The following is a 24,317-nucleotide window of genomic DNA, read 5'->3' as shown; positions in this document are numbered from 1 at the left end:
ATTGCTGTATCGTACCTATGGTGGTTGAGAGCCCAGGTCATAGACGCAGACAGGCCTGGATCCAAATCCAGACTCCGCTCCTTATTAGGTATATATGTTCATGGGAAAGTTATTTAACTTCTCTAAGCCCTTTTCCTCAACTGTAAAGTGGACAGAATGATATAATTGGCTATTTAAGTGCTTAGCATAATAAGCTTATTCTGGCAAAAAGTAATCACTCAAGAAATACTATTATCTCTGTGTTCTCAGCTCCTGGCATTCTATTCTCTTCCCACCTTGAGAAACCCACTGCCTTAAATAGCTTTGACTAATACTGCAATTAAGTATACTCCTGAAGTTAGTGTTGCAGGACTAAACCTCTCGCCCTCTTCTTTAGTAATAAAATTACTATTTGTATATTTCACCAATATCTAAGAAATAACCTGCTGAAACTGATTTCATCTCCCTACTTTTTCTTAAAATATTCAATTCCCTTTGCTTCTGCAATATGATAGTTTTCAGATTTTTCTTCTCTAACCATCTCATCTGAGACTCTACTGCCAGCTCTTCCTCCTACCTATACCAACTCTAAGTGTTAGTGCTCTAAAGGGAAAGTATTTTCATTTCTCATACTGTAGTCTCTCCCTTGGTGAATCTCATGCTTCATCATGTCTAAAGCTGCAATCTATAAAGAAGTAAATGGCTTCCATATTATCTTTGGCGCAGACCTTCCCTCTGAGTTCTAGATCATTAGAGCCAACTGCCTATGGACATCACTGTGTGATGACAAGGCAGGTTAAACTCAATAGATCCAAAACTAGATTCATGGTCTTCCTGAGTTCAAGATCCAAAATGCGACTCTTGACCCATTATTATCCAAACCTAGTTTTTTTTCCAGTATTTTATTATTAGTGCATAAATGGTACTACCATCCATTCAAGTTGCCTAAGACAGTATTCTACAAGTCGAGAAGTTATCCTTTATACAGCTTTCCTCTTCCTCCCTCTCCAAATCTAATCTATTCCGACTTCCATTATATAAAGTATCTTTATGCATGAATTTCAATCTATTTTTTTACACTAATACCAAAATAATCTCCCTTGCTGGTTTCATTCCCCTACAATCCGTGTTATCACTATAACACCAAGGTCTCTATCAAATGAAATACCGGACCTTATATATATCTCATGACCTTATATTCTGCTTAAAGGGTAGGATCCACATTTGTATTTCTAGTGTCCATAATAATGTCTTACAAAGACAAGGTGCTCAGTGCATGTTCAACAGAATTAAAGGAATTCTGCTTAGGACTGATGTAATCTTTTTGAATGCCAGAAAGAAAATAGTAGTTGTGAATGCTTCTTTTCAAGAAAAATTATATTTGGGCATAAAAAAAAAGAGAGGTAGAAAGAATTGATGGCCAGTATAGGTGACGAGACTGTAACTTAGCATCTTGATGCTCTAAATGAAACAAAGTACACTGTGAATGTGATCACTGAATCACCGCCAGTGAAAAAGGCAAGGAGACTTGGAAGGTTGCCACAGACTGGAATAAAGCAAATATACATAGGTCAGACTTTCTTTTAATGGAAAGAATTGCCAACAATAATCCAGTATACATGACATCAACCTTTTCCTAAATTCAGATTATTTAATTAAAAAATAGCTTCCAACCACTTGGAATAAAAAGTGGTAAGCATCCGTAAAACCAACCTGAATTATATTAATCTAATTTCCTTTCTTTTTTTTTTAACAGTATTTATAGATAGATCATACATCAAAAAGCAGTACAAATACAGTAGTATACAGGTAGGATTTCAACAAGGTATTTGACCAGGTTCTCATTATATCCACATGGAAAAGATCAACATAAGATGGGTAATAGTACAATTATGTGGCTAGGTTAATTGTTTGAACAACCATAACAAGTGCTCATTACTGAATTGCTATCTACCTGAAGAACAGTTCTACTGGCAAGCCTCAGGACTCAATCTATGGCTTTCTCCTGTTCAACAATGTTATCAGTAACTTGAATGAGTATGTGAAAAGTTGGCATCTAACATGTGGCTGATATAAAACTAGGGGGCTCATAATATACATTATGAAAGAGCCAGAATATAAAAATATAATAATAAGACCATAAAAATGGGCTCATTCTAATAAAATGAAATTTAATAAGGAAAAATATCTAAGGCCTCAATTAATACCTGTGCCCAAACATGTCCTATAACTGTTAAATGGACAAGCAATGTGACTTAATAGCCACATACATAAAACACACACATAAACAATGGCTTTAGTCGACCATAAACTTAGTTTAAGCTGACAGCGGCCAGCTCAATATGATGTTGATATTAAAAAAGCTAATGTGATGCATGTTACAGCAGTAGCAGTATTTCAAATGTGGGAGACAGGAGTCCTGCTCAACTCTGGACTGATCAGACCACATCTTGGATACTGTGTCACAGTCTTCAAAGTATCTTATTGATCTTTTTGGGACATACTCAGAACAGAGTAATCAGGATTCTTGGGAGTCTGGGCACCATTCCATAAAAGGAAAGACAGAAAGAAACAGAGATTTATAAACAGAACACAATGTCTTCAGAGGAAGATGATGGCAACCTTCATTCAGTCATTCAACAAACATGAGTTTCAAACCTATTTCAGTACTGACATTGCAACAGTGTCTTGGTATATAGAGAGAAGATAGTGAGAAGATAGTCTATGCCAGTATATCTAAAGAGTTGAAACAGCCTGACCTGTGGTGGCACAGTGGATAAAGTGTTGACCTGGAAATGCTGAGGTTGCTGGTTCGAAACCCTGGGCTTGCCTGGTCAAGGCACATGTGGGAGTTGATGCTTCCAGCTCCTCCCCCCTTCTCTCTCTCTGTCTCTCTCTCCCTCTCTGTCTCTCTCTCCTCTTTAAAAATGAATAAAATAAAAAAATTTTAAAAAAAGAGTTGAAACAGTCATGCATTAAAAGAAAGACTGCATTGTTCTATATAATCTATATAATTTCATAAGGTAAAAAGTAGGGCCAATGGAAAAAAGTTAGAAAGCAACTAACTTCAGCTTTATATAGGGAAGAGAAGTATTCTAAGAGTCAAAGCTCTCTAACAGAGGAAGAAGCTGCCTGAAAAGACTGCAGGGTTCCAGTCACTAATGGTGTACTTAAGAAGGGAGACTGCTACAAGAAGACTAGCACTGAATTGGACCATCTTCAATTCTACATTTCCCCAGGGAAATAAATGGACTCTCACCAGATTCATCCTACTTGTGTACTTCAGCAACATGGGTTTCCTACAGTGGCTACTTTCAACTCTGTATCCTGTTCCCTACTAAAGTGATGCTTTATAACTGGGAATGGATCTGAGAGCAAAAGGAATAGTGAGATATAGGAAGAAACTGACCCATCCGCACACAGAACAAAAAAATGTAAGAATTTATTACTGTAAAACACATATAAGTATCTGTCCTTTAAGTCATAAACTCATTTAAAAATATTCTTTTATATTCAATTAATATAAGAAAGGATTTATTATCTACTGCATCTCTTGTTGGGAGCCATCTTTTTCTAACCAACAAGGAAAAAAAATTTAACTTAAGATCACTTCAAGAATTTGTGTCCTAATAAGCATGCCAAAACCCTCTATAATAAGGTTATGTGAAAACTGAGTTTGCAATATATTTCTAATAAGAAACGACTCATCGGATATAGCAGGCTAAATACCATGAACCAATCAAATTGTGAAAGTGTAATTAAAGGGCTGTTTAAGTTTAATCCATTTTCAAAATCCCAGACAGGATAAACAAAAGAGAAAAGGCCTAGACCATTTAGTTCTGGCTTTTCTAAACTGGTAAGATTATTTAAAGTTACTTTCATTCATTTTACTGTGTAATTTTAAGTCTCATATATTGGTTCTATATGCTGAAGCTATTTAAGGAGTTCACCCTTCTTGTGAATATTAACTTCTTGAAAGCATTCCCTCACACTTCAGCGCTTTCTCAACTGGATGCAATAAATGGGCCACAATTCGATTTCCAAAGGCTCTTTCTCTTACACAGCTGCACAGAAAGACAAGAGTGAGAAAGGGGAGAATCTTTAACCATCAAGGTTTTGTTTGTTTTTTAAGGCTTCCCCTCCCATTGCCATCCACTCCTATGGCTCTCAACCATTTCTGAACATCCTGCCTGGCCGTTTCGGTTTAAAAAGAAAAAGAAAAAGAAAGAATAGCTTCCAGTTTTCCTGGGACAGGGAGTTCCCCTCTCGTAGAAGTGGCTAACGTTAGGCTCCCCCCGGGATTTCATCTCGTTGCCAAGGCAGCGCCAACCCTAGTAGTCCGGCGCGAGGGCAGCTTCCGCCCGGCGGGAGCCTAGGGCGGCCCCAGCCTGCGGCAAAGCAGCCGGGCCGAGCCCAGAGCCCCAGCCGTGACCCCGGACGGCCCAGGACCGCGGCGCAAGGCGGGAAGACGGGGCTCCACTTACAGTGACACCATCCTAGGTGACAGCACCAGTGCAGCTTGAAGCATTTGCCATGGCTGTGTGTGGCACAGATGGAGAGCCCGTCGCACGGCTGGAAGTCGGGTCTGCGGGCAGCACAACTCCGCGCCAGGGCCTGAGCCTCGTCCACTTTCTCGCTCTTCCAACCCCGCTCGGGCGCCGGGGCCGCCGCCGTACTCATTTCCTCTCCCTCCGCGGAGCCGAGACCCAGAGAGCACGGGAGAAGCGGCGTCTGGGCGGACAGGAAACCCGGTCGGCGACAGGCGCGGGAGGGCGCGGCGGGCCGGGAGTCACGCCAGCGCGGGGCGACGGCGGAGCGCGGCGGTCCCAGAGCTCGCCGAGGTGCCGCCCGGGGCTCTGCGACGGGGGGCTGGGCCTGCCGCCTCTCCCCCTCCTTCCCTCGCTCCCTCCGCCGCGGCGCCGCGCGCGCGCACGCACACACCGCACACACACACTGCACACACCGCACACACCACACACACCACACACACGCGCGCGCTCGCAGCGGCTAGAGGGGCCGACCACCGCGTTCCTCCGCAAGCCCAGCCTCTTCACACACACCTTGTGGGGGAGCGCGGTCGCGGGCGTACCCTAGTGTCAGCGAGGCCAGGCCACACACACTCCCATCCCTCCGAGACTGGCCTCAACCGATGGAGGGCCGTTATGAGTACACGCGCGCCTTGGCGGCTCGGTTTTCACATGCACACTGCCACCCCCCCACACACACCCCGCCCCGCCCCAGCTGGGTCAACTCCAGGACTCACGCCCACACCAGCACTCCACTGAGGACTGTGCGCACCGAGGACACGCCCACCAGGACCACTCAGTGGCTGGTCCCCGCGCAGCTGCGAGCGAGGCTCTCTCTCTCACTCACACACACTCTCGCACACACACGCATCTCTCTACACGCGTCTCACATTTCCCTCGTACCTCCCAGGGTGTCTGGGCACAATATCCCCCAGAGGCGTGCGCACGTCCTACGTCCGAAGCCAAAGCCGCCAGTCCCCGCCCCCACGCGGGAAACCCCAGTGCCGCACCCGCACCTGGTACTGGCCTTTAATAACCCTGCCCATGGCCGCGCTGAATACAGCTGGGGCTGCAGTTCAGCCTTGCTGAGCGGGAAAATAACCAATCTGTGTGCTGCGATGCTGTGGCGTCTGTGTGCTTTGCATGTGTGGTACACGGGATTGATATGTAAAATGTGTTGAATGTGTGCGCAATTTGGTATGTTAAGTAATGTATATGGGTATATGATTTTTACACGGAGTATTGTGGTGGGTACGTGTGTAGTTGGATGGTTTGTTGCATGCGTGGTACATGCGGTGTGTGTGTGGTGTGCGTGATGCACGTTACTGTTATGTGGAGTGTTTGATGAGATGTGTGTATATGTACCATAGATGCATATGATCAATGTGGAGTGTATATGGTGTGTGTAATATGTGTGTAGTGGCGTATGTGTGTATTCGTGTGTACCTGGTATATGGGTGGTTATGGTTGTTATATAGATTGTGTGGTATGTGTGTAGCCATGTGGTACATGTGCCTGGCATGTCTAGTGTGTGCCCAGTGTACTGGGTGGAGTTTTGTATGTGTGGTATATGTGGGTGTAGGCACACAAACAGGACTCATGTTTGCCTTGGGCTCTGTGTGCCTTTTTGCATGTTAATGCCTGCCCTAGCCAGCAGGTATGACTGGCTGGATGACTGCAGCTCCCCCACATAATCAGCTTGCCTTCTTCCCTCCTGGGGACAAGTTGCTCCAAATAGATTTTCCATGCCAGTCTGGACTGCAGAACCCATCCCAGGCTGGATTCAGTGAAGAGAAAACAAACTATTTGCTCCCAGGGAGCATGATTGGGAATTCATGTTTCTCTGCAACAAGGCTGAATGCAGCCTGAGCAAAAAAGGAGAGCACCTCTCTCTTTATTTGCCAATCGTTTTTCATAGCAGAGGAAAGTGCCTATAATTGCCAAGGTTCAGGGAACAACAACAAAGCTTTCAGTACAAATGCTGTATGAGAACATGTTTATGCCAGGTTCACTTTCTCCATATTTTATTCCTTTCCTGCTTTGCACTGACAGACTCATCATAGTTTTGAAGTAACCAAGTTCATCTTAAGCACTGAAAATCCTTGCTTCCGTAAGCAGTCTTTCATAATGTTCCCTTTTATTTAACCGTGGCTTAAGATATAATTTGTATATATCTTGCTCTGACAAAGTCTTTATTAGGCGTTGGGGAAAGATTCAATTTGGTGGCAAAGGTATTTCTGAGAAAAATCTGAATCAAAATCTCAAAATATGGTTTCCCCAAAAGCCTGACATTGTAAATTATAAACATGAAGCATCATCTCTTCAGACTCAGCCCCAGGTGCCTCCCCAAAATCCTATACTCTCATCCCTGACTTATAAAATCTACCCATCCCTGCTGTTAATTTCACAGTCTGACCCACCTCAAAATAATTTGAGTAAAAGGAAAACTTAGTCAAATAAATCCATAATACATTATTGCTGTAGCAAGCCAATCCAGAATTTTTCAAAGGGGGATTCCCAGCTCTACTACCTGATTATTCTCCTTCCCCAACCTATAAACTCACTCTACCACTGTCTATGTTATAAAAGATCTCAGAATTCTTTCAGTATTTCAGTAACTAATATTTAAACAGAATCCTTCCACTGGTTTTACTCTAGGGTGAACCATGTTATATGATTCTACTAATATATAAAACCATACCATCTCAGCTACTGAAAAATGATCATTAAAAATAATGCAATACAGCACCTTAGCCAGTAGGCAATGGTAGTTACCCAAATAGCCTATTTTATGTCAGCCACATGAGTTGAGGCTGAGAGGCCTTTACATTTGCTGTAAAATAAAACTCATTCCATCCCTTTGCCCAAAAGATATCATTAATCTCCACTGTCTGCAGTGCAGCAGGAGGAGGTAAATGTGCTGTGACCTCTAACACGTACACACACAGCCTTCAGGAGGTGTTGTCAGGATACAAGTTTTTAAAATTTTTATTGTAGAAAATGAAGCACCTACACAACTAGAGAGACTGGAGTAATGAGCCCTCATGTACCCGTCACCTGGTTGCTATAAACATGAACTCATTTGGAAAATCTTGTTTCATTTATAGTTCTGCCCACTCCTGACCCCCATCCTGCCACTGGATTATTTTGATGCAAATCCCAGACATTATATAATTTCCTCCATAAATATTTTAGCATTTATCTCTAAAGGAACTTTTAAAAACCATAACCCACAATACCATTGTCACATAATAGGATACAATTTGATCATAAATATGAACTTGTCTGATAGCTGCTAAGTAGCTCTCCAGCTCCCCTGTAAGAATGCCATTCCTTCTGCCTGGAATTCTCCCCTTTTCCCTACCTTTCTCCCATCTGTGTTATTCATCACCTGTGCCCAGTACTTAGCACAGAGAATAATTGTTGAAGTAGTGAAAATTATTTCATCTCAGACTTCCAAAGGCTGGAAAAAAGTTCATCTGTGGTAAATTGTTTTCAAATACAGGTAAATAATTCCTATCATTACCCTCCCTGTAACTACACCCTCCCACACTGACTCTGAGTTAGCTATGTGTATTAGTTGTATTGTTTAACAAATCACTCCCAAATTAAAGCAACGCAGTATCTGTGGGTCAGAAACCAAGGCATGACTTAGCTAGATCCTCTGCTGCAAAGTCTCTTATAAGGCTGCATTCTCATCTAAAAGTTCAACTGGTGAAGCGTCTGTGTCCAAGCTCACTCACTGATGGGTTGTTGGCAGATTCAATTCTCAAGGAACTGTTAGGCTGAGAGTCCCAGTTCCTCACCGGTTGTTGACTAGAGGGCGCCCTCAGTTCCCTTTCCCATGGAACTCTCCATAGGGCAATTCACACGGAGCAGCTTGCTTTACCAGAGCAAGCACGTAAAAAGAGTCAGAGAGAGTGTCACAGTCTTTTATAAACTAACATCAGAAGTGATATCCCATTACTTTTGGCATATTCTATTCATTATAAACAAGTCAGGAGGTCCAGCTCTCACACAATGGGAGGTGATTACACAAGGGCATGATATCAGAAGGCAGGAATCACTGGGAGTCATTTCTGAAACAGCCTACCATACCATGTAACTTGTTTTAGCCGATAGGAGAATAGCAAACATGGCATAGTAAAAGTTTCCAAAGATTATGTCCATTGGGGTTTGCTCTCCCTTTCTGCACTTGGGAACCTGAGACCACCATGTATAAGCAAGCCTTGCTGGAGGATGAAATGGAAAAATAGCCTTATGGAGGAGAATGGAAATATCCCAGCTGATGAACAGCCAATCCCCAGGCAATGTTCTGTCAACCACTAGAACTAATAGTGAGGCTATATGAGGTCTCCTAGACACTCCAGCTGATCAAGGAAGCATGACAGAGATCTGCGAACCCAGTCCTGACCAGAACAACCACTGGGACAAACTACAGAATTGCAAGCTACATAAAATGATTGTTATTTCAAACAACTAACTTTTGGGTGGTTTCTTATATAGTAAAAGCTAACTGATTCACCTACCAATTCTCTCATGTAGACAAAGTAAATGACGAGTCAGGAAACTAAATGATTTGCTCTATGTCACAGTGCAGCAGGCAAAATGGAAAAAGTTCTCTAGGCCCTGGCATCAGAATAATGCAGGTGTTCAAGTCTAAGCTCAGTTGTTTTCTGGCTGGGAGATCTTGGAGACTCCCTTAGGCTTTCTGGACTTCTGTTTCTTTATAAGCAAAACAAAACAAAACAGAAGTTTTTCCAGAACATCTTTTAGGACTCAAAGCTATGACTTGTCTACTGGGTCATAGAGCAGGGGTTGGTATCCTTTCAGTTCAAATGTCATCTGTGAATAGCCAGAAATCCCCTTCCTATTCTATTGCATGTAGCTGTCTAATGCGAATGTGAGTTATGCCTAGGCACAACAAACATTCTGAACACTTTGATAAATTGAGTCATTACAAATCAGTTACTTTTTGGTTGCTTGATTGAACTGAGTAAGTAATTCCACTATAGTTATAAATAACCTGCTAGTAATTGGTCAATTTGTCATGTTAAAGCAATTAGCATGATGAAGTAAATGGAGAAGCTTCTAAATGAGGTGCAACTAAATGAGAAGTCTTCTGTGGCGAGGGAGGATGCCTCGTTCGCATTGCCACTGGCATAACAGACCCTCACCCTCCCTTCTGGTGGAAAGAACAAAAGCTTTGAAATCTGAATGGAATCAAAGCTCAGCTCCAGTACCACCTAGCTGGATGATCTTGGATAAGTTATTTAGCCTCATGTCTTAAATGAGATATGAGATTTGCAATTTCTACCCCATTCACATACAGCGAACATTAAATGTAATAACATGTGGCGAACCTAGCCCTGTATCTGGCTCATTGCAGATCCTCAATAAATATTTGATCTCCTGTTCCTGGCACCTCTAAATAGCACCCTGTATGCGGGCTCTTTATGCTCTAATCCTTCCCTGACAACGCTGAGAAGCTCTCTAAAATCTGATCATATCATACTTCTGGCCTTAAAAAACTTTGACAGGCCCTGGCTGGTTGGCTGAGCAGTAGAGCATTGGCTTGGCATGTGGAAGTCCCAGGTTCGATTTCTGGTCAGGGCACACAGAAGAAGTGACCATCTGCTTCTCCAACCTTCTCCTTCTTCCTTCTCTCTCTCTCTTCCCCTTCTGCAGCCATAGCTCAAATGGGTTCGAGCAAGTTGGCCCAGGGTGCTGAGGATGGCTCCATGACCTCACCTCAAGTGCTAAAGTAGCTTGGTTCCTGAGCAACAGAGCAGCAGCCCCAGATGGGCAGAGCATCATCCCCTAGTGGGCCTGCTGGGTGGATCCCGGTCAGGGTGCATGTGGGAGTCTGTCTCTCTGCCTCCCCACCTCTCACTTAATAAATATAAATAAATAAATAAGAAAAACTTTGACACTTCTCACTGCCTACCGAAAAAAATTCAAACTTTTTTGTAGGCTATCCAAAGTCCTTCCGACCTCTTCTCTAGCTACCCTTCCCCATATCTCCCACTCTGTCCCCTGGATGGCTTTGTTTCTCGACAAGTAATATTCTCTCCTGTCAGCCCTACACCGTCCCTCATCCTTTTCCCATTGCTTTGAATTGCCTGACCCCATTTATGCACAAGAAATCTTACCTTCAAGTTCCAGCTCAATTGCTACTTGAAGTTCCATTCCCTCTGCCATATTCAAGGACATGCTACCACTTGGAACTTCAAGTAGAGAGGCAGGTACTGTGTATCTCTAGTGCCTGTCATTGTGTTGCATAGTCGGAGACTCCCAACAAATATTTTTGAAGGAACATGTTAAAAGGCTTATGACTAAAAATTCATAAATAGTATGGAAAGGCAAAACATTTCTTTGTCAAAACTGAGACCCCCTAGAACTAGGAGATACACAAAAATGAGACTCAGGGACATGAACAAGAGTGTGGTAGTTACCAGGGGGAGGGGAAGAGAGGAAAGGGAGGGGGTGAGTGGAGGGGAGAGGCACAAAGAAAACCAAATAGAATGTGACAGAAGACAATCTGACTTTGGGTGGTGGGTATACAACATAATCAAATGTCAGAATGACCTGGAGATGTTTTCTCTGAATATATGTACCCTAATTAATCAATGTCACCCCATTAAAATTAATTGTCTAAATAAAAAAAGAAGAAGCCTTACTTAATAAACTGGCTTGTAATCTTACTGAATCTCTTACATCTATAGGCAACCTAAGCAACAACAACTGTAGGCTCGAAGAGGTATTTCAGATATTGCAAGAATAATAGACCCATAACATGGAAATATTCATGGTCTCGCGTTAACCTTCCTATCTAGTATCACAAAGGGCAGCTTTCCCCCCCAGTCTCTTATTGTGCCAACATCAAAGGCAAATAGGAAACAGATAAACCCTGAGCCCATCCAAAATAACAGTTTTTGAATTATTAAAACGGTGGAAGTGGTAGATATTTGTGGATCACCTTAATATGATTTTCAAAATTCATAAATCTATCCTTCAGCTGCTCTTTGAAAAGAACATACCAGTTTCGTGCCAATTTGTCTTATCAACTAGAGAAATATTTTTATCTCTGAAAAAACAGTCAGTGGAAAAATAAACCTCCAGAGTCAGTATTGAACATAAAAGGGGAGGGCAAAAAGGCCAGTCATTAATCTGCCAAGCAATCAGCCTCCTGTGGGCATCAATGCATAGCCTCAGTGTCCAAGCCTAGAAACCACTGGGCATTTCCTGAGTGATAGGATGTGACACTAACAGAAGCAGGATCTAGGTCAACTTTGTGCTCCACACAACACAACCTGTTCTTTACGCTCCAATGGTCCACACTTAACTTCTGGAAGCAATAGACCTATCATAATTTTGAAACAAGCACACTCTGGCTTCTTTTAATGGTAGCATACACAAACATTCTGCCATTTCCATTAAAAACATCTTTTTTTCTTGATGATTAGCAATTAAAATAATTCAGCTTTAATTAGCTCATTTCAGTAAGCAGCTAAAGGCTAAAATGACAGTGAAGAGCAATCTGGAATACAACGATTGATTTGTGGATCATAAATGAGGCAGCTGCAGTACCGCATGCAACTCATGACGATGCTGGCTGGCGTCAACACTCCACCCACACCCAGGGACCCAAGCTCGTAGGCAGTGCTCAGGCTCCTTTACCTACTCCACAAACAGTGACTGAGCATCTTCTGTGTGCTGGGCTCTGGGCTGGATACTGGAGAAATCAGAAGAGAGACAGACACCAATCATAAGAGTATAAAAGGTCATTTGCTTTGCTTGAGGCATTTAAACAAACCACAATAAAACAATAAGGGAGAAATTGATACATCTGCCCAGAGCCATCAAAAAATATTTCACAGAAAGAATGAGTTAGCATTGGTGATGCAGACAAGCTGGGCAGTGGTATTATGGGGAAGAGAACAACATGCATGCAGGCAGGAAAGGCCAAGGGTCACTCTGTAAGTCTGTCTTGCTTGAAAGTAACGTGGGCCTGAAGAAGCAGTCAGACAAAGAGTCCGAATTGGTGGGCAGGGCCAGCTCAGGAAAAACTCTGCAAAGTTTAGATTTATTCTCCTAAATGGAAACAGTTATAGGAAATTATAAACAGCCTGACCCGGAGGTGTTGCAGTGGATAGAGTGTCGGCCTGGTACACAGAGGACCAGGTTCAAAACCCCAAGGTCACTGACTTGAGTGTGGGCTCATCCAGCTTGAGCGTGAACTCACCAGCTGAAGCGTAGGGTCACTGGCTTGAGTGTGGGATCATAGACATGGCCCCATGGTCACTGGCTTGAGCCCAAAGGTCACTGGCTTGAAACCCAAGGTTGCTGGCTTGAGCCCAAGGTTGCTGGCTTGAGCAAGGGCTCACTCACTCTACTGTAGCCCCCCAGTCAAGGCACATATGAGAAAGCAGTCAATGAACAACTAAGGTGCTGCAAAGAAGAATTGATGCTTCTCATCTCTCTCCCTCCTGTCTGTCTGTCCCTATCTGTCCCTCTCTCTGTGTCTCTCTCACTAAAAAAAAAAAGGAAAAGGAAAAGAAATCATAAACCTAACAGATTTGTAAAGTCTAGCTGCTCTTCAATGGATCATTGAGGCTGATCTATACTGGGGAACGCTGGAACTCCATTTGTTTATAACCTCCACAACACAAAACACAAAACACAAAACACAAACCACTGCCTCATGTGGGGGAAGTTGTGGCAGGAAGCCTCTAACATGGTCCCCAGTGATCACCACTTTCTGATATTCACACTCTGCATAATTGCCTCCCTTGAGTTGTAGACTAAATTTAGCAACTCCATAAGTAGTGATGAAGTCACTTCCAAGATTACAAAGACTAAGACTTCTGTTTCTATCTATCTATCTATTTACCTATCTATCTCTCTCTCTCATCTCATCTCTTTCTAAGAGAAGCCAACTGCTGTGAGTGGCCCAATGGAAAAGCCCACGTGGCACCATGAGAAGGAACTGAACTCTCTGGCCAACAGCCAGTAAGGACCTAAGGCCTGCCAACAACTACATGAGTGAGTTTGGAAGTCAATTTTCCCAATTGAATCCTGAAAGGAAATCACCGCTCTAGTCAACAGCTTGATTGCAGCCTTGTAGGAGACCCTGAGCCAATAAGCTGCACCCAGATTCTAGACTCACAGAAACTATGAGGTAAGAAATGTTTGTTGTGTCGCAGGTACTTTAAATAATGAGGGCATTATGCTGAGTGAAATAGACCACAGAAAGACAAATACCATAAGATCTCACTAATATATGGAATATAAAAAAACACACACACATAAATGTAGAAAACAGATCGGTAGATTAGTAGTTGTGAGACAGAAGGGAGTAGGAGGAGGAGTGAAACGGGTAAATGGGTGAAGGTGGTCAAAAGGTACAAAATCTCAGTTGTAAAGTAAATAAGTCATGGAATGTGATGTACAGCATGGTGAGTACAGTTAATAATACTGTATTGCATATTTAAAAGTTCCTAAGATACAATAAATTAAAATCAATAGAAGAAAAGCTTCTAAGATAGTAAATGATAGATACATGAATTGACCAGGGATTACAACAGCCCTTTTGCTGTTCCGCTTGGCTGCTTGACCCCACCCTTAATTACCGGACAATCGCCCCTGAGACAAAGGAATTCCAGGAAGCTGGTCAGTCACCCCAAAGAGGACTATTCCAGAAAGCCGAACATACCAGCACACCCTTGCTCGAGGCTATTTCCAACCTTATAAAATTTTGCCTCAGTCTGTTTTTGGGGCCCTTCCTCCTGGAGAAGTGCCCCAGCAGGTCTTTCTCCTCTAATAAAGCCTGCACATCTAATGTTCGAGAGCCGTCTCATTCTTACAGTAAATCTTAAAAGTTCTCGTCAGAAGAAAATAATTGGTCACTATATGTGATGATGGATATCAACTAGACTTATTATGGTGATCATTTTACAATATGTACATATACCAAATCATTCTATTGTATACCTGTGTATGGCCAGTAGCCGCGGCCATCGCCATGGCCATGCGGGTGCAGGTTCTCATTAGATTCAGGCAGATGGTAAAGAAACTGCAGAGCCAAAAACTGGTGGGCCATTCCTTTAGTCTAGCCTCGCAGCTGGCAGGTGAGTAAAAACACACAGGGCTCCAAAACCCACTCATTCAGAGCTCATAAAGCTACTGACACATCTGGGTTTTCCTAGAATCAAAGGCCCCCACCTTCTCAGTCACCTCTGGTTCCCAATCTGCACATCTTCTCCCTCCTCTTTGCTCTCACCCTGCAAAAATGGCTTCCTACTCTCTGCACAAACTGGCTGCTTTCTCTTTCCCTGCCATCTTAGCTTCTTCCTCCTTCTAAAAAACTACCGGGGGCCTGACCTGTGGTGGCGCAGTGGATAAAGCGTCGACCTGGAAATGCTGAGGTCGCCGGTTCGAAACCCTGGGCTTGCCTGGTCAAGGCACATATGGGAGTTGATGCTTCCAGCTCCTCCCCCCTTCTCTCTCTCTCTCTCTCTCTCTCCCTATCCTCTCTAAAATGAATAAATAAATAAAAAAAATTAAAAAAAAAAAAAAAAACTACCGGGGCCCACAAAGACCCCTCCTCCAGCATACATTAGCATAACAAAGCCCCTTTCCAAGCAGGAAGGTAATTAGCAGTTTCACCTGGGCAGCGCCATTCATGTGGGGAGTGGCCATTTTTAACAATAAAAGTGAGCAAACTCAGAAAATACAGATTTTACAAACTCATTTCCCCAACAACCTGAAACTAATATAATGTTCTATGTCAATTATAGCTCAAAAACAAAGGTTAGTACAAAATTAGTTGCAGGAAGATGATGTGTAGCATTGCAGCATTGGAAGCCTCTTCCAGGAATCATCTTTACAGTTAGCTCCAAACAAGGTCCATGGTAGCTGCATTTGGAAAATGAACCCTTTCTTTTCCCCAGCTTCAAAGGGATAAGGATAAGGCTTGCTTTCTTTCTCTGCTACTCCTTTCTACTTGGCTACTCATTCCTACTTTATCTTCTGTGGAATTCGGGGCACTACTCTTACTCCATCTAGGGTGGGAATGGGGCTTCTTCTCTCCCACAGCGGCTAGCCCTCCCCAGGGAGCTGCTGCCCCCTCTCCAGGGATTTTCATGCTTTACTCCCAGAGAGAGAGCCACACCCCAGTGGTAGCTGTTGTGATTTCCAGGAGGCACAGAGCTGGGAACTCCACACCCTCCCTACATCTCCCATGGGTGTCCATTCAAATGCTTATGTTTCTGTTTGGAAGCTGAAGGTGTAAATAGTTTTGAAAGTGACTAAGAGGAGAGTTTTGCAGATTCAAAAAATTGACAAGATTGCCTAAAGAAAGTGTCCCTTTTATTACTCAGGAAAGGGAAGTCTTAGAAAAGTGATGAGTGATAAGGCAAGTTGCCCAATGTCACAAAGCAGTCATTCCACAATCTGTTCCTGGTGAAGAAAATAGAAATCATATTTTGTGATTCCAAAGCTTCTGCTCTTCCTTCCACCTTGAAGGTGGAAGCTTCTCTGCTTTTAGGCATTTTAACTTTTGATTAGTCCTTTTCATTCTCTACCCGCTATTGGTTAGTAGGGCAATGTTTTGAAATTGTGATATTACAGGCAAGGACTCAGCAGTGCCCAAACCCTGTCTTGTCTGCCACTCCCCTCTCAGCTCCAAGGAAGCCAAGTACAATAAATAATCATAGACTGTGAAACAAGATAATTCTCTATTAAGATGACCTAGGCATTCACACTCCAATGTAAAGCTCGCTGGTGAAAAACTAAGTAGGGCCTCCTCTTGGAATGTCTCTGCCCTCTGACCATATGCAAAGAGGAGGAAGTTTAAGAAAAAGGGAACTATATGGCCAGGCTTGCACAATAGGCCTTGGCTGAATCACTTACCCAAATGCATGGTTAGGAGGAAAGTAGAAGAGAGGAGTGACTGGCTGGGCCTGATTTATCTACAGATAGAAGCGATACAGAAGTACAAGAGAGAAGTGTAAGGCCAAGGGCCACCGCCATCATGGGCGTTCACATGCAGGTTTCCATTAGATTCAGGCAGACGGTAAAGAAACAGTGGAGCCAAAAAATGGTGGGCCATTCCTTTATTCAAGACTCACACCGGCCAATGAGCAATGCACAGGGAAAACACTTCCGTCTTCATTCAGTCAGAGCTCAAAAAGCCACTGACACATTGTTGGGCAGATAAAATGTATTATGCTCACTTTGTTAAAGAGGCCGTTGCCCAGGTGGTATTAATGTGTGTTGGGGTGGGCTAAAGGCAGGCAGAATTCTTGTAGCCTGGGGCTTGGTTTTGGGATTAAGCCTTTCCTACCCTTTTTGGTGTAAGGTGGTACAATCCTATCATGCCTCAGAGAAGTGACTTTGTATTAGAGACTTCCCTATTATGTATATTGGATTAAGGGTTTGGATTTCTACACTATAAAATGGGAACGGAGCGGGAGTTTGCTTCTTGGTTCCTGAGATTATCATTAGAAGAGAGAGCAGAGGAGAACAGAGAAAGGCCACGTGGAGGAGGCCAGGAGAAGCAGCCAAGATGGCGGAGTGCTGAGTGAGATGCCAGTTTGTGTAGAGTTTGTATCTGGGATAAGGAAGGAGATGGGAAACTGAGGAGAATAAGTCTGGTGAGCTAGAAACCTTTGATTCTAGGAAACTCGGATAAGTCAGTGGCTTTGTGAGCACTGAGTGTGACTGGGTTTTGGAGCCCAGTGTGTATTTTTTACTTGCCCGCCGGGTGCAAGGTAGGATTAAAGGCTATGGCCCACCAGTTTTTGGCTCCATGGTTTCTTTACCGACTGTCCGAATCCAATGTGAACCTGCATGGGCCAGGCTGCTGTGATGGTGGCCCCGGCCCTGCCTGCTGGCTTTACACACATGTAAGGTATTTTTCTCCGCCGAGGAAGAAGGAAGGGCATAGCCATGAAGTGTGGATAAGCAAACGCTTTATTTAGTACAGCGCTTCCCACCCCATGAGGTTCTCTGGTCTGGGGGACAGGGGCCAGAGAAGTCGTATGGAGGAAACCGTGTGGGGGAAATTTAAAGGGTCTCTAGGGTGGAGGCGAGTTGATATAACGTGGCAAAATCTCACTGACTGGCGGACAGTTGCTCTTTTCCCAAGGACTCCTGGGAGGTTTCTTTTGGCGTGCATGGGTGTGGGCGGTTCCAGCCGAAGTTCCCGGGTCTGGTTCTTCATATGACCCTTCCCCCATTGTCCACCAACCTTACATTCCGATTTGTGTTAGATAGGGGCGCTGCTATTCGTCTGGCTACTTCCTGCTGATTAGGGGACGTTGTGGGAGGGGAGATCGGAAGGTGGTGGTTTTGAGGGGTATTGGGAGGAACATCTGATTGACCGTGACTTGTGACTCGAGAAACTTCGGATGCGGACCTGTAAGGATTTTAAAAAAAAGAGGAGCAATAGGAGGATCTGCAGGGTCCAGCCTTTTGGTGAGCCGGAGATGGGTAGGGCCACTGGTTCCAACTGCCAGCGGTCCTGTATGGGGGCAAGCTTGAGGCAAAACTGCATGTCAGGAGTGGCATATGAAGGGGAAAGGAAGGGGTCCCATTCACTCCCATAACTGTGAGGGAACTAGAGGTCCAGAGTGTGATGGCAAAACAGAGAAGGTAGTCCCCGTGTCCATAAGAAATGAGATGGGCCCTGGCTGGTTGGCTCAGTGGTAGAGCGTCGGCCTGGCCTGCAGAAGTCTCGGGTTCGATTCCCCGCCAGGGCACACAGGAGAAGCGCCCATCTGCTTCTCCACCCCGCCCCCTCTCCTTCCTCTCTGTCTCTCTCTTCCCCTCCCGCAGCCAAGGCTCCATTGGAGCAAAGATGGCCCGGGCACTGGGGATGGCTCCTTGGCCTCTGCCCCAGGCGCTAGAGTGGCTCTGGTTGCGACAGAGCGACGCCCCAGAGGGGCAGAGCATCGCCCCCTGGTGGGCAGAGCGTCGCCCCCTGGTGGGTGTGCCGGGTGGATCCCGGTCGAGCACATGCGGGAGTCTGTCTGACGGTCTCTCCCCGTTTCCAGCTTTGGAAAAATACAAAAAAAAAAAAAAAAAAGAAATGAGATGGACTTACCCGCTATTTGCAGCATTACCCTGGGTTTGGTAAGGGTGATGTGGGTCTCCGAGTCTGGTTGTGTCAGTTGTCCATGAGGTCTAGGAGTTCGAGCGGTGGGCCTGCCAGGCTGGTTTGGCCTCCCATTTCGGTGGCTTGTCCTCTACGTAGAGGCACTGAGGAAAAGCCTATTGCCCAAAGGGGCAATCGCTCCGCCAGGGACGGGGCTGCTTGCAGTTGGGGCAGGGGCACTGTCGGGACCAGTGACTCTCCTTGCCACACTTAAAGCAAGCTCCTGGTAGGATTCCTCTCTGCAGCCCGAACTTGGGTCAGGCACCTCCTGTGCCTTGTCCCTGTTGCTCTGCCAGCCTCAGGGCTGCCACAAGAGCCTGGGTTTGGAGAATTACCTTCTGCTGCATGCAGGCCTGGGGAGTAGCCTCGGCCTTTTTCTACTAGTCATGACCATTAAAAACTTTAAATGCCATGTTCACAGGTCCCAGATAGGGGTTTAGGGGCTGAGAATAAGATGAGGGGGTTCCTGGGGAGCCTGGCACCCAGATCCGGCCAGAAATGCTGGAGCCAGAGGCAGGACAGGGCCAGACCTTCCTGCAAGAAGATTGGGGTTGGGCTGTGGGGTCAGGATTCCTGCAAACCTGCGTGAGGGCAATACCTGGCAGAGGAGGGGTTTAAGAACACAGTGGAGAAGGGAGGGGCCCCTGGCCAGCAGGGGAGGAGAAAGAGAGACTAGTATTTGCAGGTGAATGAGAAACAGGATCCTGTGAAGGGAGGGCAGGGATCTCCTGGAGGGAAGAGACCCAAGTGAAAGAGTCCACAGAGGGACCAGAAAGGGATCCCGAGAGAGCGGCGCCCCTGGGTGTCAGGCAGGAGGGGGAGAGAGTTGGGGGTCGGGTGAAGGAGGAAAGATCAGGAGTGGAGGGTTTAGGTGAGGTTTCTCTGGCCAAAAAGAGCCTGCACCAGGGAGCAGGCAGCACAGAGATTAGGACAGGAGCACAAATACTAGAAGCCCTGAATGTAAGGGATCTCCAACCAGTTCCCAGTTCTTTTGGCAATAGTTAAATTGGTGATGATGTTAAAATCAAAAGTCCCTTCAGGGAGTCCCTTCACCTGGTTCGATTATCCAGTGGGTTCTGTGGCCTGGCCACAGTGGAGAAGAACAATTTCTTCTTCTTTAGGGAGGGAGAGATTTCAGATAAGGCGCTCCAGGAGTGTTTTTGGATCAGGTTTAGATTCCTGTGCCTCTATGGCCACCCTCAGTTCTCAGAGTGATCAGAGATGAGAATTAGTGTCCCGCAACTCAATCTCTGGCCACCAGACAGTTAGGTAAAGTGGGAGTGACTGGGATGTCTCCACAGGCACACACGCACTTGGAACAGAAAAGAGGTCCCTGACACAGCTGCGATTACGGACAGGGAGTCTCAGCTGCGATTACGGACAGGGAGTCTCGGCGGAAAGAACTGAGGGGAGGCTGGAGGCAGGGAACTTACCGCACCATGTGCCGAAGTGGGTGGAAGGTCGGAGATCGTGGTTCTTCCTCCGAAGGGAAGGGGAGAGGAGCGGCACCAGTGGGCTTCAACTTCTCCTGGGTTTCGGCACCAAATGTAAGGTATTTTTCCCCACCAAGGAGGAACAAAGGGCATATCCATGAAGTGTGGAACAGCAAAAACTTCATTTAGTACAGTGCATCCCACCTGACAAGGTTCTCTGGTCTGGGGCCAGGGGCCAGAGAAGTCTCATGGATGAAACTGCATGGGGGATATTTAAAGGGTCTCTAGGGTGGAGGCAAGTTGATACGATGTGGCGAAATCTCATTGGCTGGCGGACAGTCGCTCTTTTCCCAAGGACTCCTGGGAGGTTTCTTTTGGTGTGCATGGGTGTGGTCGGTTCCAGCTGAAGTTCCTGGGTCTGGTTCCTCATGTGACCTTTCCCCATTGTCCACCGACCTTACAACACATTCTCTGGTTCCACAACCAGGAGAATCTTCTCCGGTTTCTCCTAGAATCAAAGGCCCCACCAGTCTCAGAGGAGCTCACAAAGCCCCTCACCTCTGTTTCCTATCTTCTCTCTTCACAAACTCTGCCAAAACATGACTTCTCCCTTCTCTTTTCAATACTTTCTGGCACAAAAACCTCTCCTCCAGCACACATTAGCAAGACAACAGCCCTTCCCGAGCAGGAAGGTAATTTGCAATTTCACAGATCACATACTTGGCACTGCCCAATGCCATATTTTAACACTAAAAGTGAGCAAACTCAAAAAATACAAATTTTACAAACTTATTTGCCCAACAAGAAGCAATTAGGGCCTGACCAGGCAGAGTGGCGCAGTGGATAGAGCATCGGACTAAGATGTGGAAGACCCAGGTTTGAGACCCCGAGGTCGCCAGCTTGAGCACGGGCTCATCTGGTTTGAGCAAGGCTCACCAGCTTGGACCCAAGGTCGCTGGCCTCAGCAAGGGGTTACTCAGTCTGCTGAAGGCCCGCAGTCAAGGCATATATAAGAAAGCAATCAATGAATGTTAGATTCAGGGAATACTGACATGCTGGGGCTGCCAAGAGTGTACAAGGTCCCTGTGACACTGAGAACAAAGAGTTCAGCAACATCCTGCATTGAGTCAGAGACCCTTATCAGAAGTTTATGTTTGAAATTCTCCACTGAGTAATACCCCCCTGTAACTGCGCACGACCTCCCTAGCCAATTGCTAAACGCAAAATTCGCTTCTGTATGAACCGCTTGCTTGCTACGCTATAAAAACCCCTAGACTGTAGGCGCTCGGTGTGACTCTGGTGACTGCCACCTGAGCTCACCCCTGTGCAGGTTTGTTTTTTTCTTTTTCTCTTGGCCATAAAACTTTGTCTGAAACTCTCCAAACGTCTCCAGTGTTTGTTTTACCCGGCGAGTGCAACATGAACAACTAAGGTGTCGCAACAAATAACTAATGATTGATGCTTCTCATCTCTCTCCGTTCCCATCTATCTGTCCCTAACTATCCCTCTCTCTGACTCTCTCTGTCTCTGTAAAAAAACAAACAAACCCCCCCCAAAAAAAAAAACAAAAAGAAGCAATTAGGTTTATATACTTTAGTAAATGTAGCCTGTATTAGTTAGCTGGTGCTGCATAACAAATCATTCTAATACTTACTGGCTGACAACTGTAAGGTTGGTCAAAGGAGGACACCCAAGTTCAGATTAAGAAAAGTATATTAGGGGATCATCTGCTGGACTGACTCCTAAGGCAGAGGTCAAAAACCAGTTCTCTAACAGGCAGGGTTAAATAGGGGATTCGAGGGTGGGGGCTAATAGTCATTAAGGAAAAATGTAGCTTTCAGTGATTTATGTCAGATTAACTGTAAGTAAGCTAGGGGACCTTCACACCCGGGTTAGTCACCCAGATGCCCAGGGGGTAGTGACCTGGAACACCCAGTTTGTTAGTGTCCCTTTGTCCACTTAAGGGAGGAGGGGGTCCTGGCCCCCACCTGCACCAACAATCATCACTGACCATCTCTTACAGTTTCTGTGGTCTGGGATTCAGTCAGGACATAGCAAGGGGGGCTCTTCTCTGCCCCACAATTCCTGGAGCCTCCCCTGGGAGACTCAAAGGCTGAGAAGTGAACCCATCTGAGGGAGCATTCACTCACGTGTCTGGTGGTTGGGAGTTGGCCAGAACACTCAGACATGGTGTTTGTATGTGGCTTCCTCAAAACAAGATACATGTCCCAAGACAGAGCCAAGTGGAAGTCACGTTAACTTTTATGACCAGCCTCAAAAGTAAGGCAGCATCTCTTCTGCTTTAATCATTTTGTTGGGGCAGTGACAAAGTTCTGTCTGGGTCCAGAGGGAGAAAGCAGTCCCCACCTCACAATGAAGCATATCAGTATCATACGGTAAGAACAGGAGAGAGAAGACATTTTTGGAAAATACAATCTGTCACATAGCCCAACTGATATCTTGGGTTCTGACCATTCAGATTAGAAACTTTTTCCAATAAATAAATAAATAAACAAACAAACAAACAAACAAATAATAAAACTTTATTTATTTAAAACTTAATTAATAAAACTTCACCCTTCCAAACCAAACCAAACAAACCTAACACTTCATTGTAGCGTGCCTGAAAAATTCACATGAAAGTTAATTTGTCTTAAAACTATACCAAATGTTAAATTCAAATCCAGTAGAAGTTATTAATCATGTATATTTCAATAGAAATCCACTGCATTTGAACTGACAGCTAACATACTAACATTTATTAACAGCTTACAATGTGCCACATACCATGTTAACAGTGCTCACAATCTCCCATATAATCTTTACAAAAATAATCTATAAGGTAGGTCCTGGTAACCACCCCCACTTTACAGATGAGGAAGCTGGAGGTGCAGGGAACTTCAGTAATGTGTTGAAGGCAGTTCAGCTGGTAAGTTCTAATGCTGAGACTGAACTCAGGCAGCCTGAGTCTGGAGTTCATGCCCCACTGCATTATTATTACATGGGGAGACCTCATGCAAACCAGTTACAGGGGAAAGAGCATTGTGAACACCTTTATTAAAAAAAGAGATAAACATAATGAAGTAAAACTTTACTTAAAATATTTAGTGAGGGGAAAAAGTAATGAGTCAAGAGAAGAAAAAAAATGATGAACAAGAATATACATAAATTAGAGACAAAACCAAGTTAGTATATTGTAAAAGTAAAAAGTGTTTTTTTAAAATAAATGACTATTGATTCAAGCAAAACAAGCAAAAAATACAAATTGATAGGTTTAGAAATAAGAACATAATAAATATATAACCAAATGGGTGCTTGCTTACAAAAATATTAAGCACTGTGACAGATCAAATAACTAGAAAAGAAATATAAGCAGTAACCCCACAAAGATGCCTGGCCCTCATTTTTCAAACTTTAGGAAAAAAATCCCTGTTACAAGAACTTTAAATGTATATGCTTGTGTGTGTGTGTGTGTTATGTTATCAAATTTATTTTATTAAGTGAAATGATTAATTTCAAATTATAGGTCAATCTCATTAGTGATCATAAACATTAAGATTTTATGTTAGCAAAAGGAAAGAAAGATACTTGACATGTACTAGTCACTATGCTTAATTCTAGAAACAGAAAATTGGTATGAAGTAAAACTAATATAGCACATCACATGAACAAGAAAATGGAAATTTTATATATATGTGTATATAGTCTCCAAAGAGATTTTCATAAATTATTGGCTATAATTCTTATCTCTTTCTGACGAAAACATTTAAAATCAGAAGATGTTGTCATTTAGAGATTTTTTTTTTTTTTTTGTCACGTAGAATTTAGTTCAGTGATTCGCCAGAAAAGCTGATTCCTGGTCTGCATTGTTTAAACTCATCTCTCTTATATTAGAATATATCCTTTAGTGCTGGAGGATGAATGCAGAGAAAGGGAGGTTGGTAAAATATCAGCATCTTGAGGCAGGGACCCTGCTATCTTCGGACTGCGGCACTAGAGATCTAGGATCTAAGGAGAGATAAATTTAAGAGACTCACGTGTGTAAAATATCTTACTTAGCAAAGCCCAAGGAAGGGGCGTTGGAACAATTGTTTCAACTCTTCTAAACAGAAAACTAAGGCATTAGCTATGTTGAATTTCAGTCTGAACATGATGAAGTGTGTATTAGAAACAAGATTTTATTCTTTTTTTTTTTGTATTTTTCTGAAGCTGGAAACGGGG

The 24,317-nt window shown here is 44.2% G+C and overlaps 1 protein-coding gene across 2 annotated transcripts in view; it reads right to left on the bottom strand.

The window, feature by feature from the left end:
* The window catches only part of C8H3orf70 (chromosome 8 C3orf70 homolog), an 87,493-nt gene extending 82,064 nt beyond the window's left edge, over positions 1-5,429 (bottom strand). Inside the window, exons 1-2 of one of the 2 annotated variants that reach the window (XM_066347146.1) lie at positions 5,409-5,429; positions 4,464-4,710 (exon numbers count right to left, since the gene is read on the bottom strand). In XM_066347146.1, coding sequence (XP_066203243.1) covers positions 4,464-4,659 — 196 coding nt within the window. In that variant the 5' untranslated portion in view covers positions 4,660-4,710; positions 5,409-5,429. Of the gene's footprint in view, positions 1-4,463; positions 4,711-5,039; positions 5,173-5,408 lie in introns of those variants that run through there. The other variant, XM_066347145.1, reaches the window with a different exon arrangement.
* Between the last annotated feature and the right edge of the window lie 18,888 nt (positions 5,430-24,317).

Source organism: Saccopteryx leptura, chromosome 8, assembly GCF_036850995.1.
Source record: "Saccopteryx leptura isolate mSacLep1 chromosome 8, mSacLep1_pri_phased_curated, whole genome shotgun sequence".
NCBI classification, from domain to species: Eukaryota; Metazoa; Chordata; class Mammalia; order Chiroptera; family Emballonuridae; genus Saccopteryx; species Saccopteryx leptura.
Note: the sequence above shows the minus strand (reverse complement) of the source record. Positions and strands in the feature narration are given on the sequence as shown.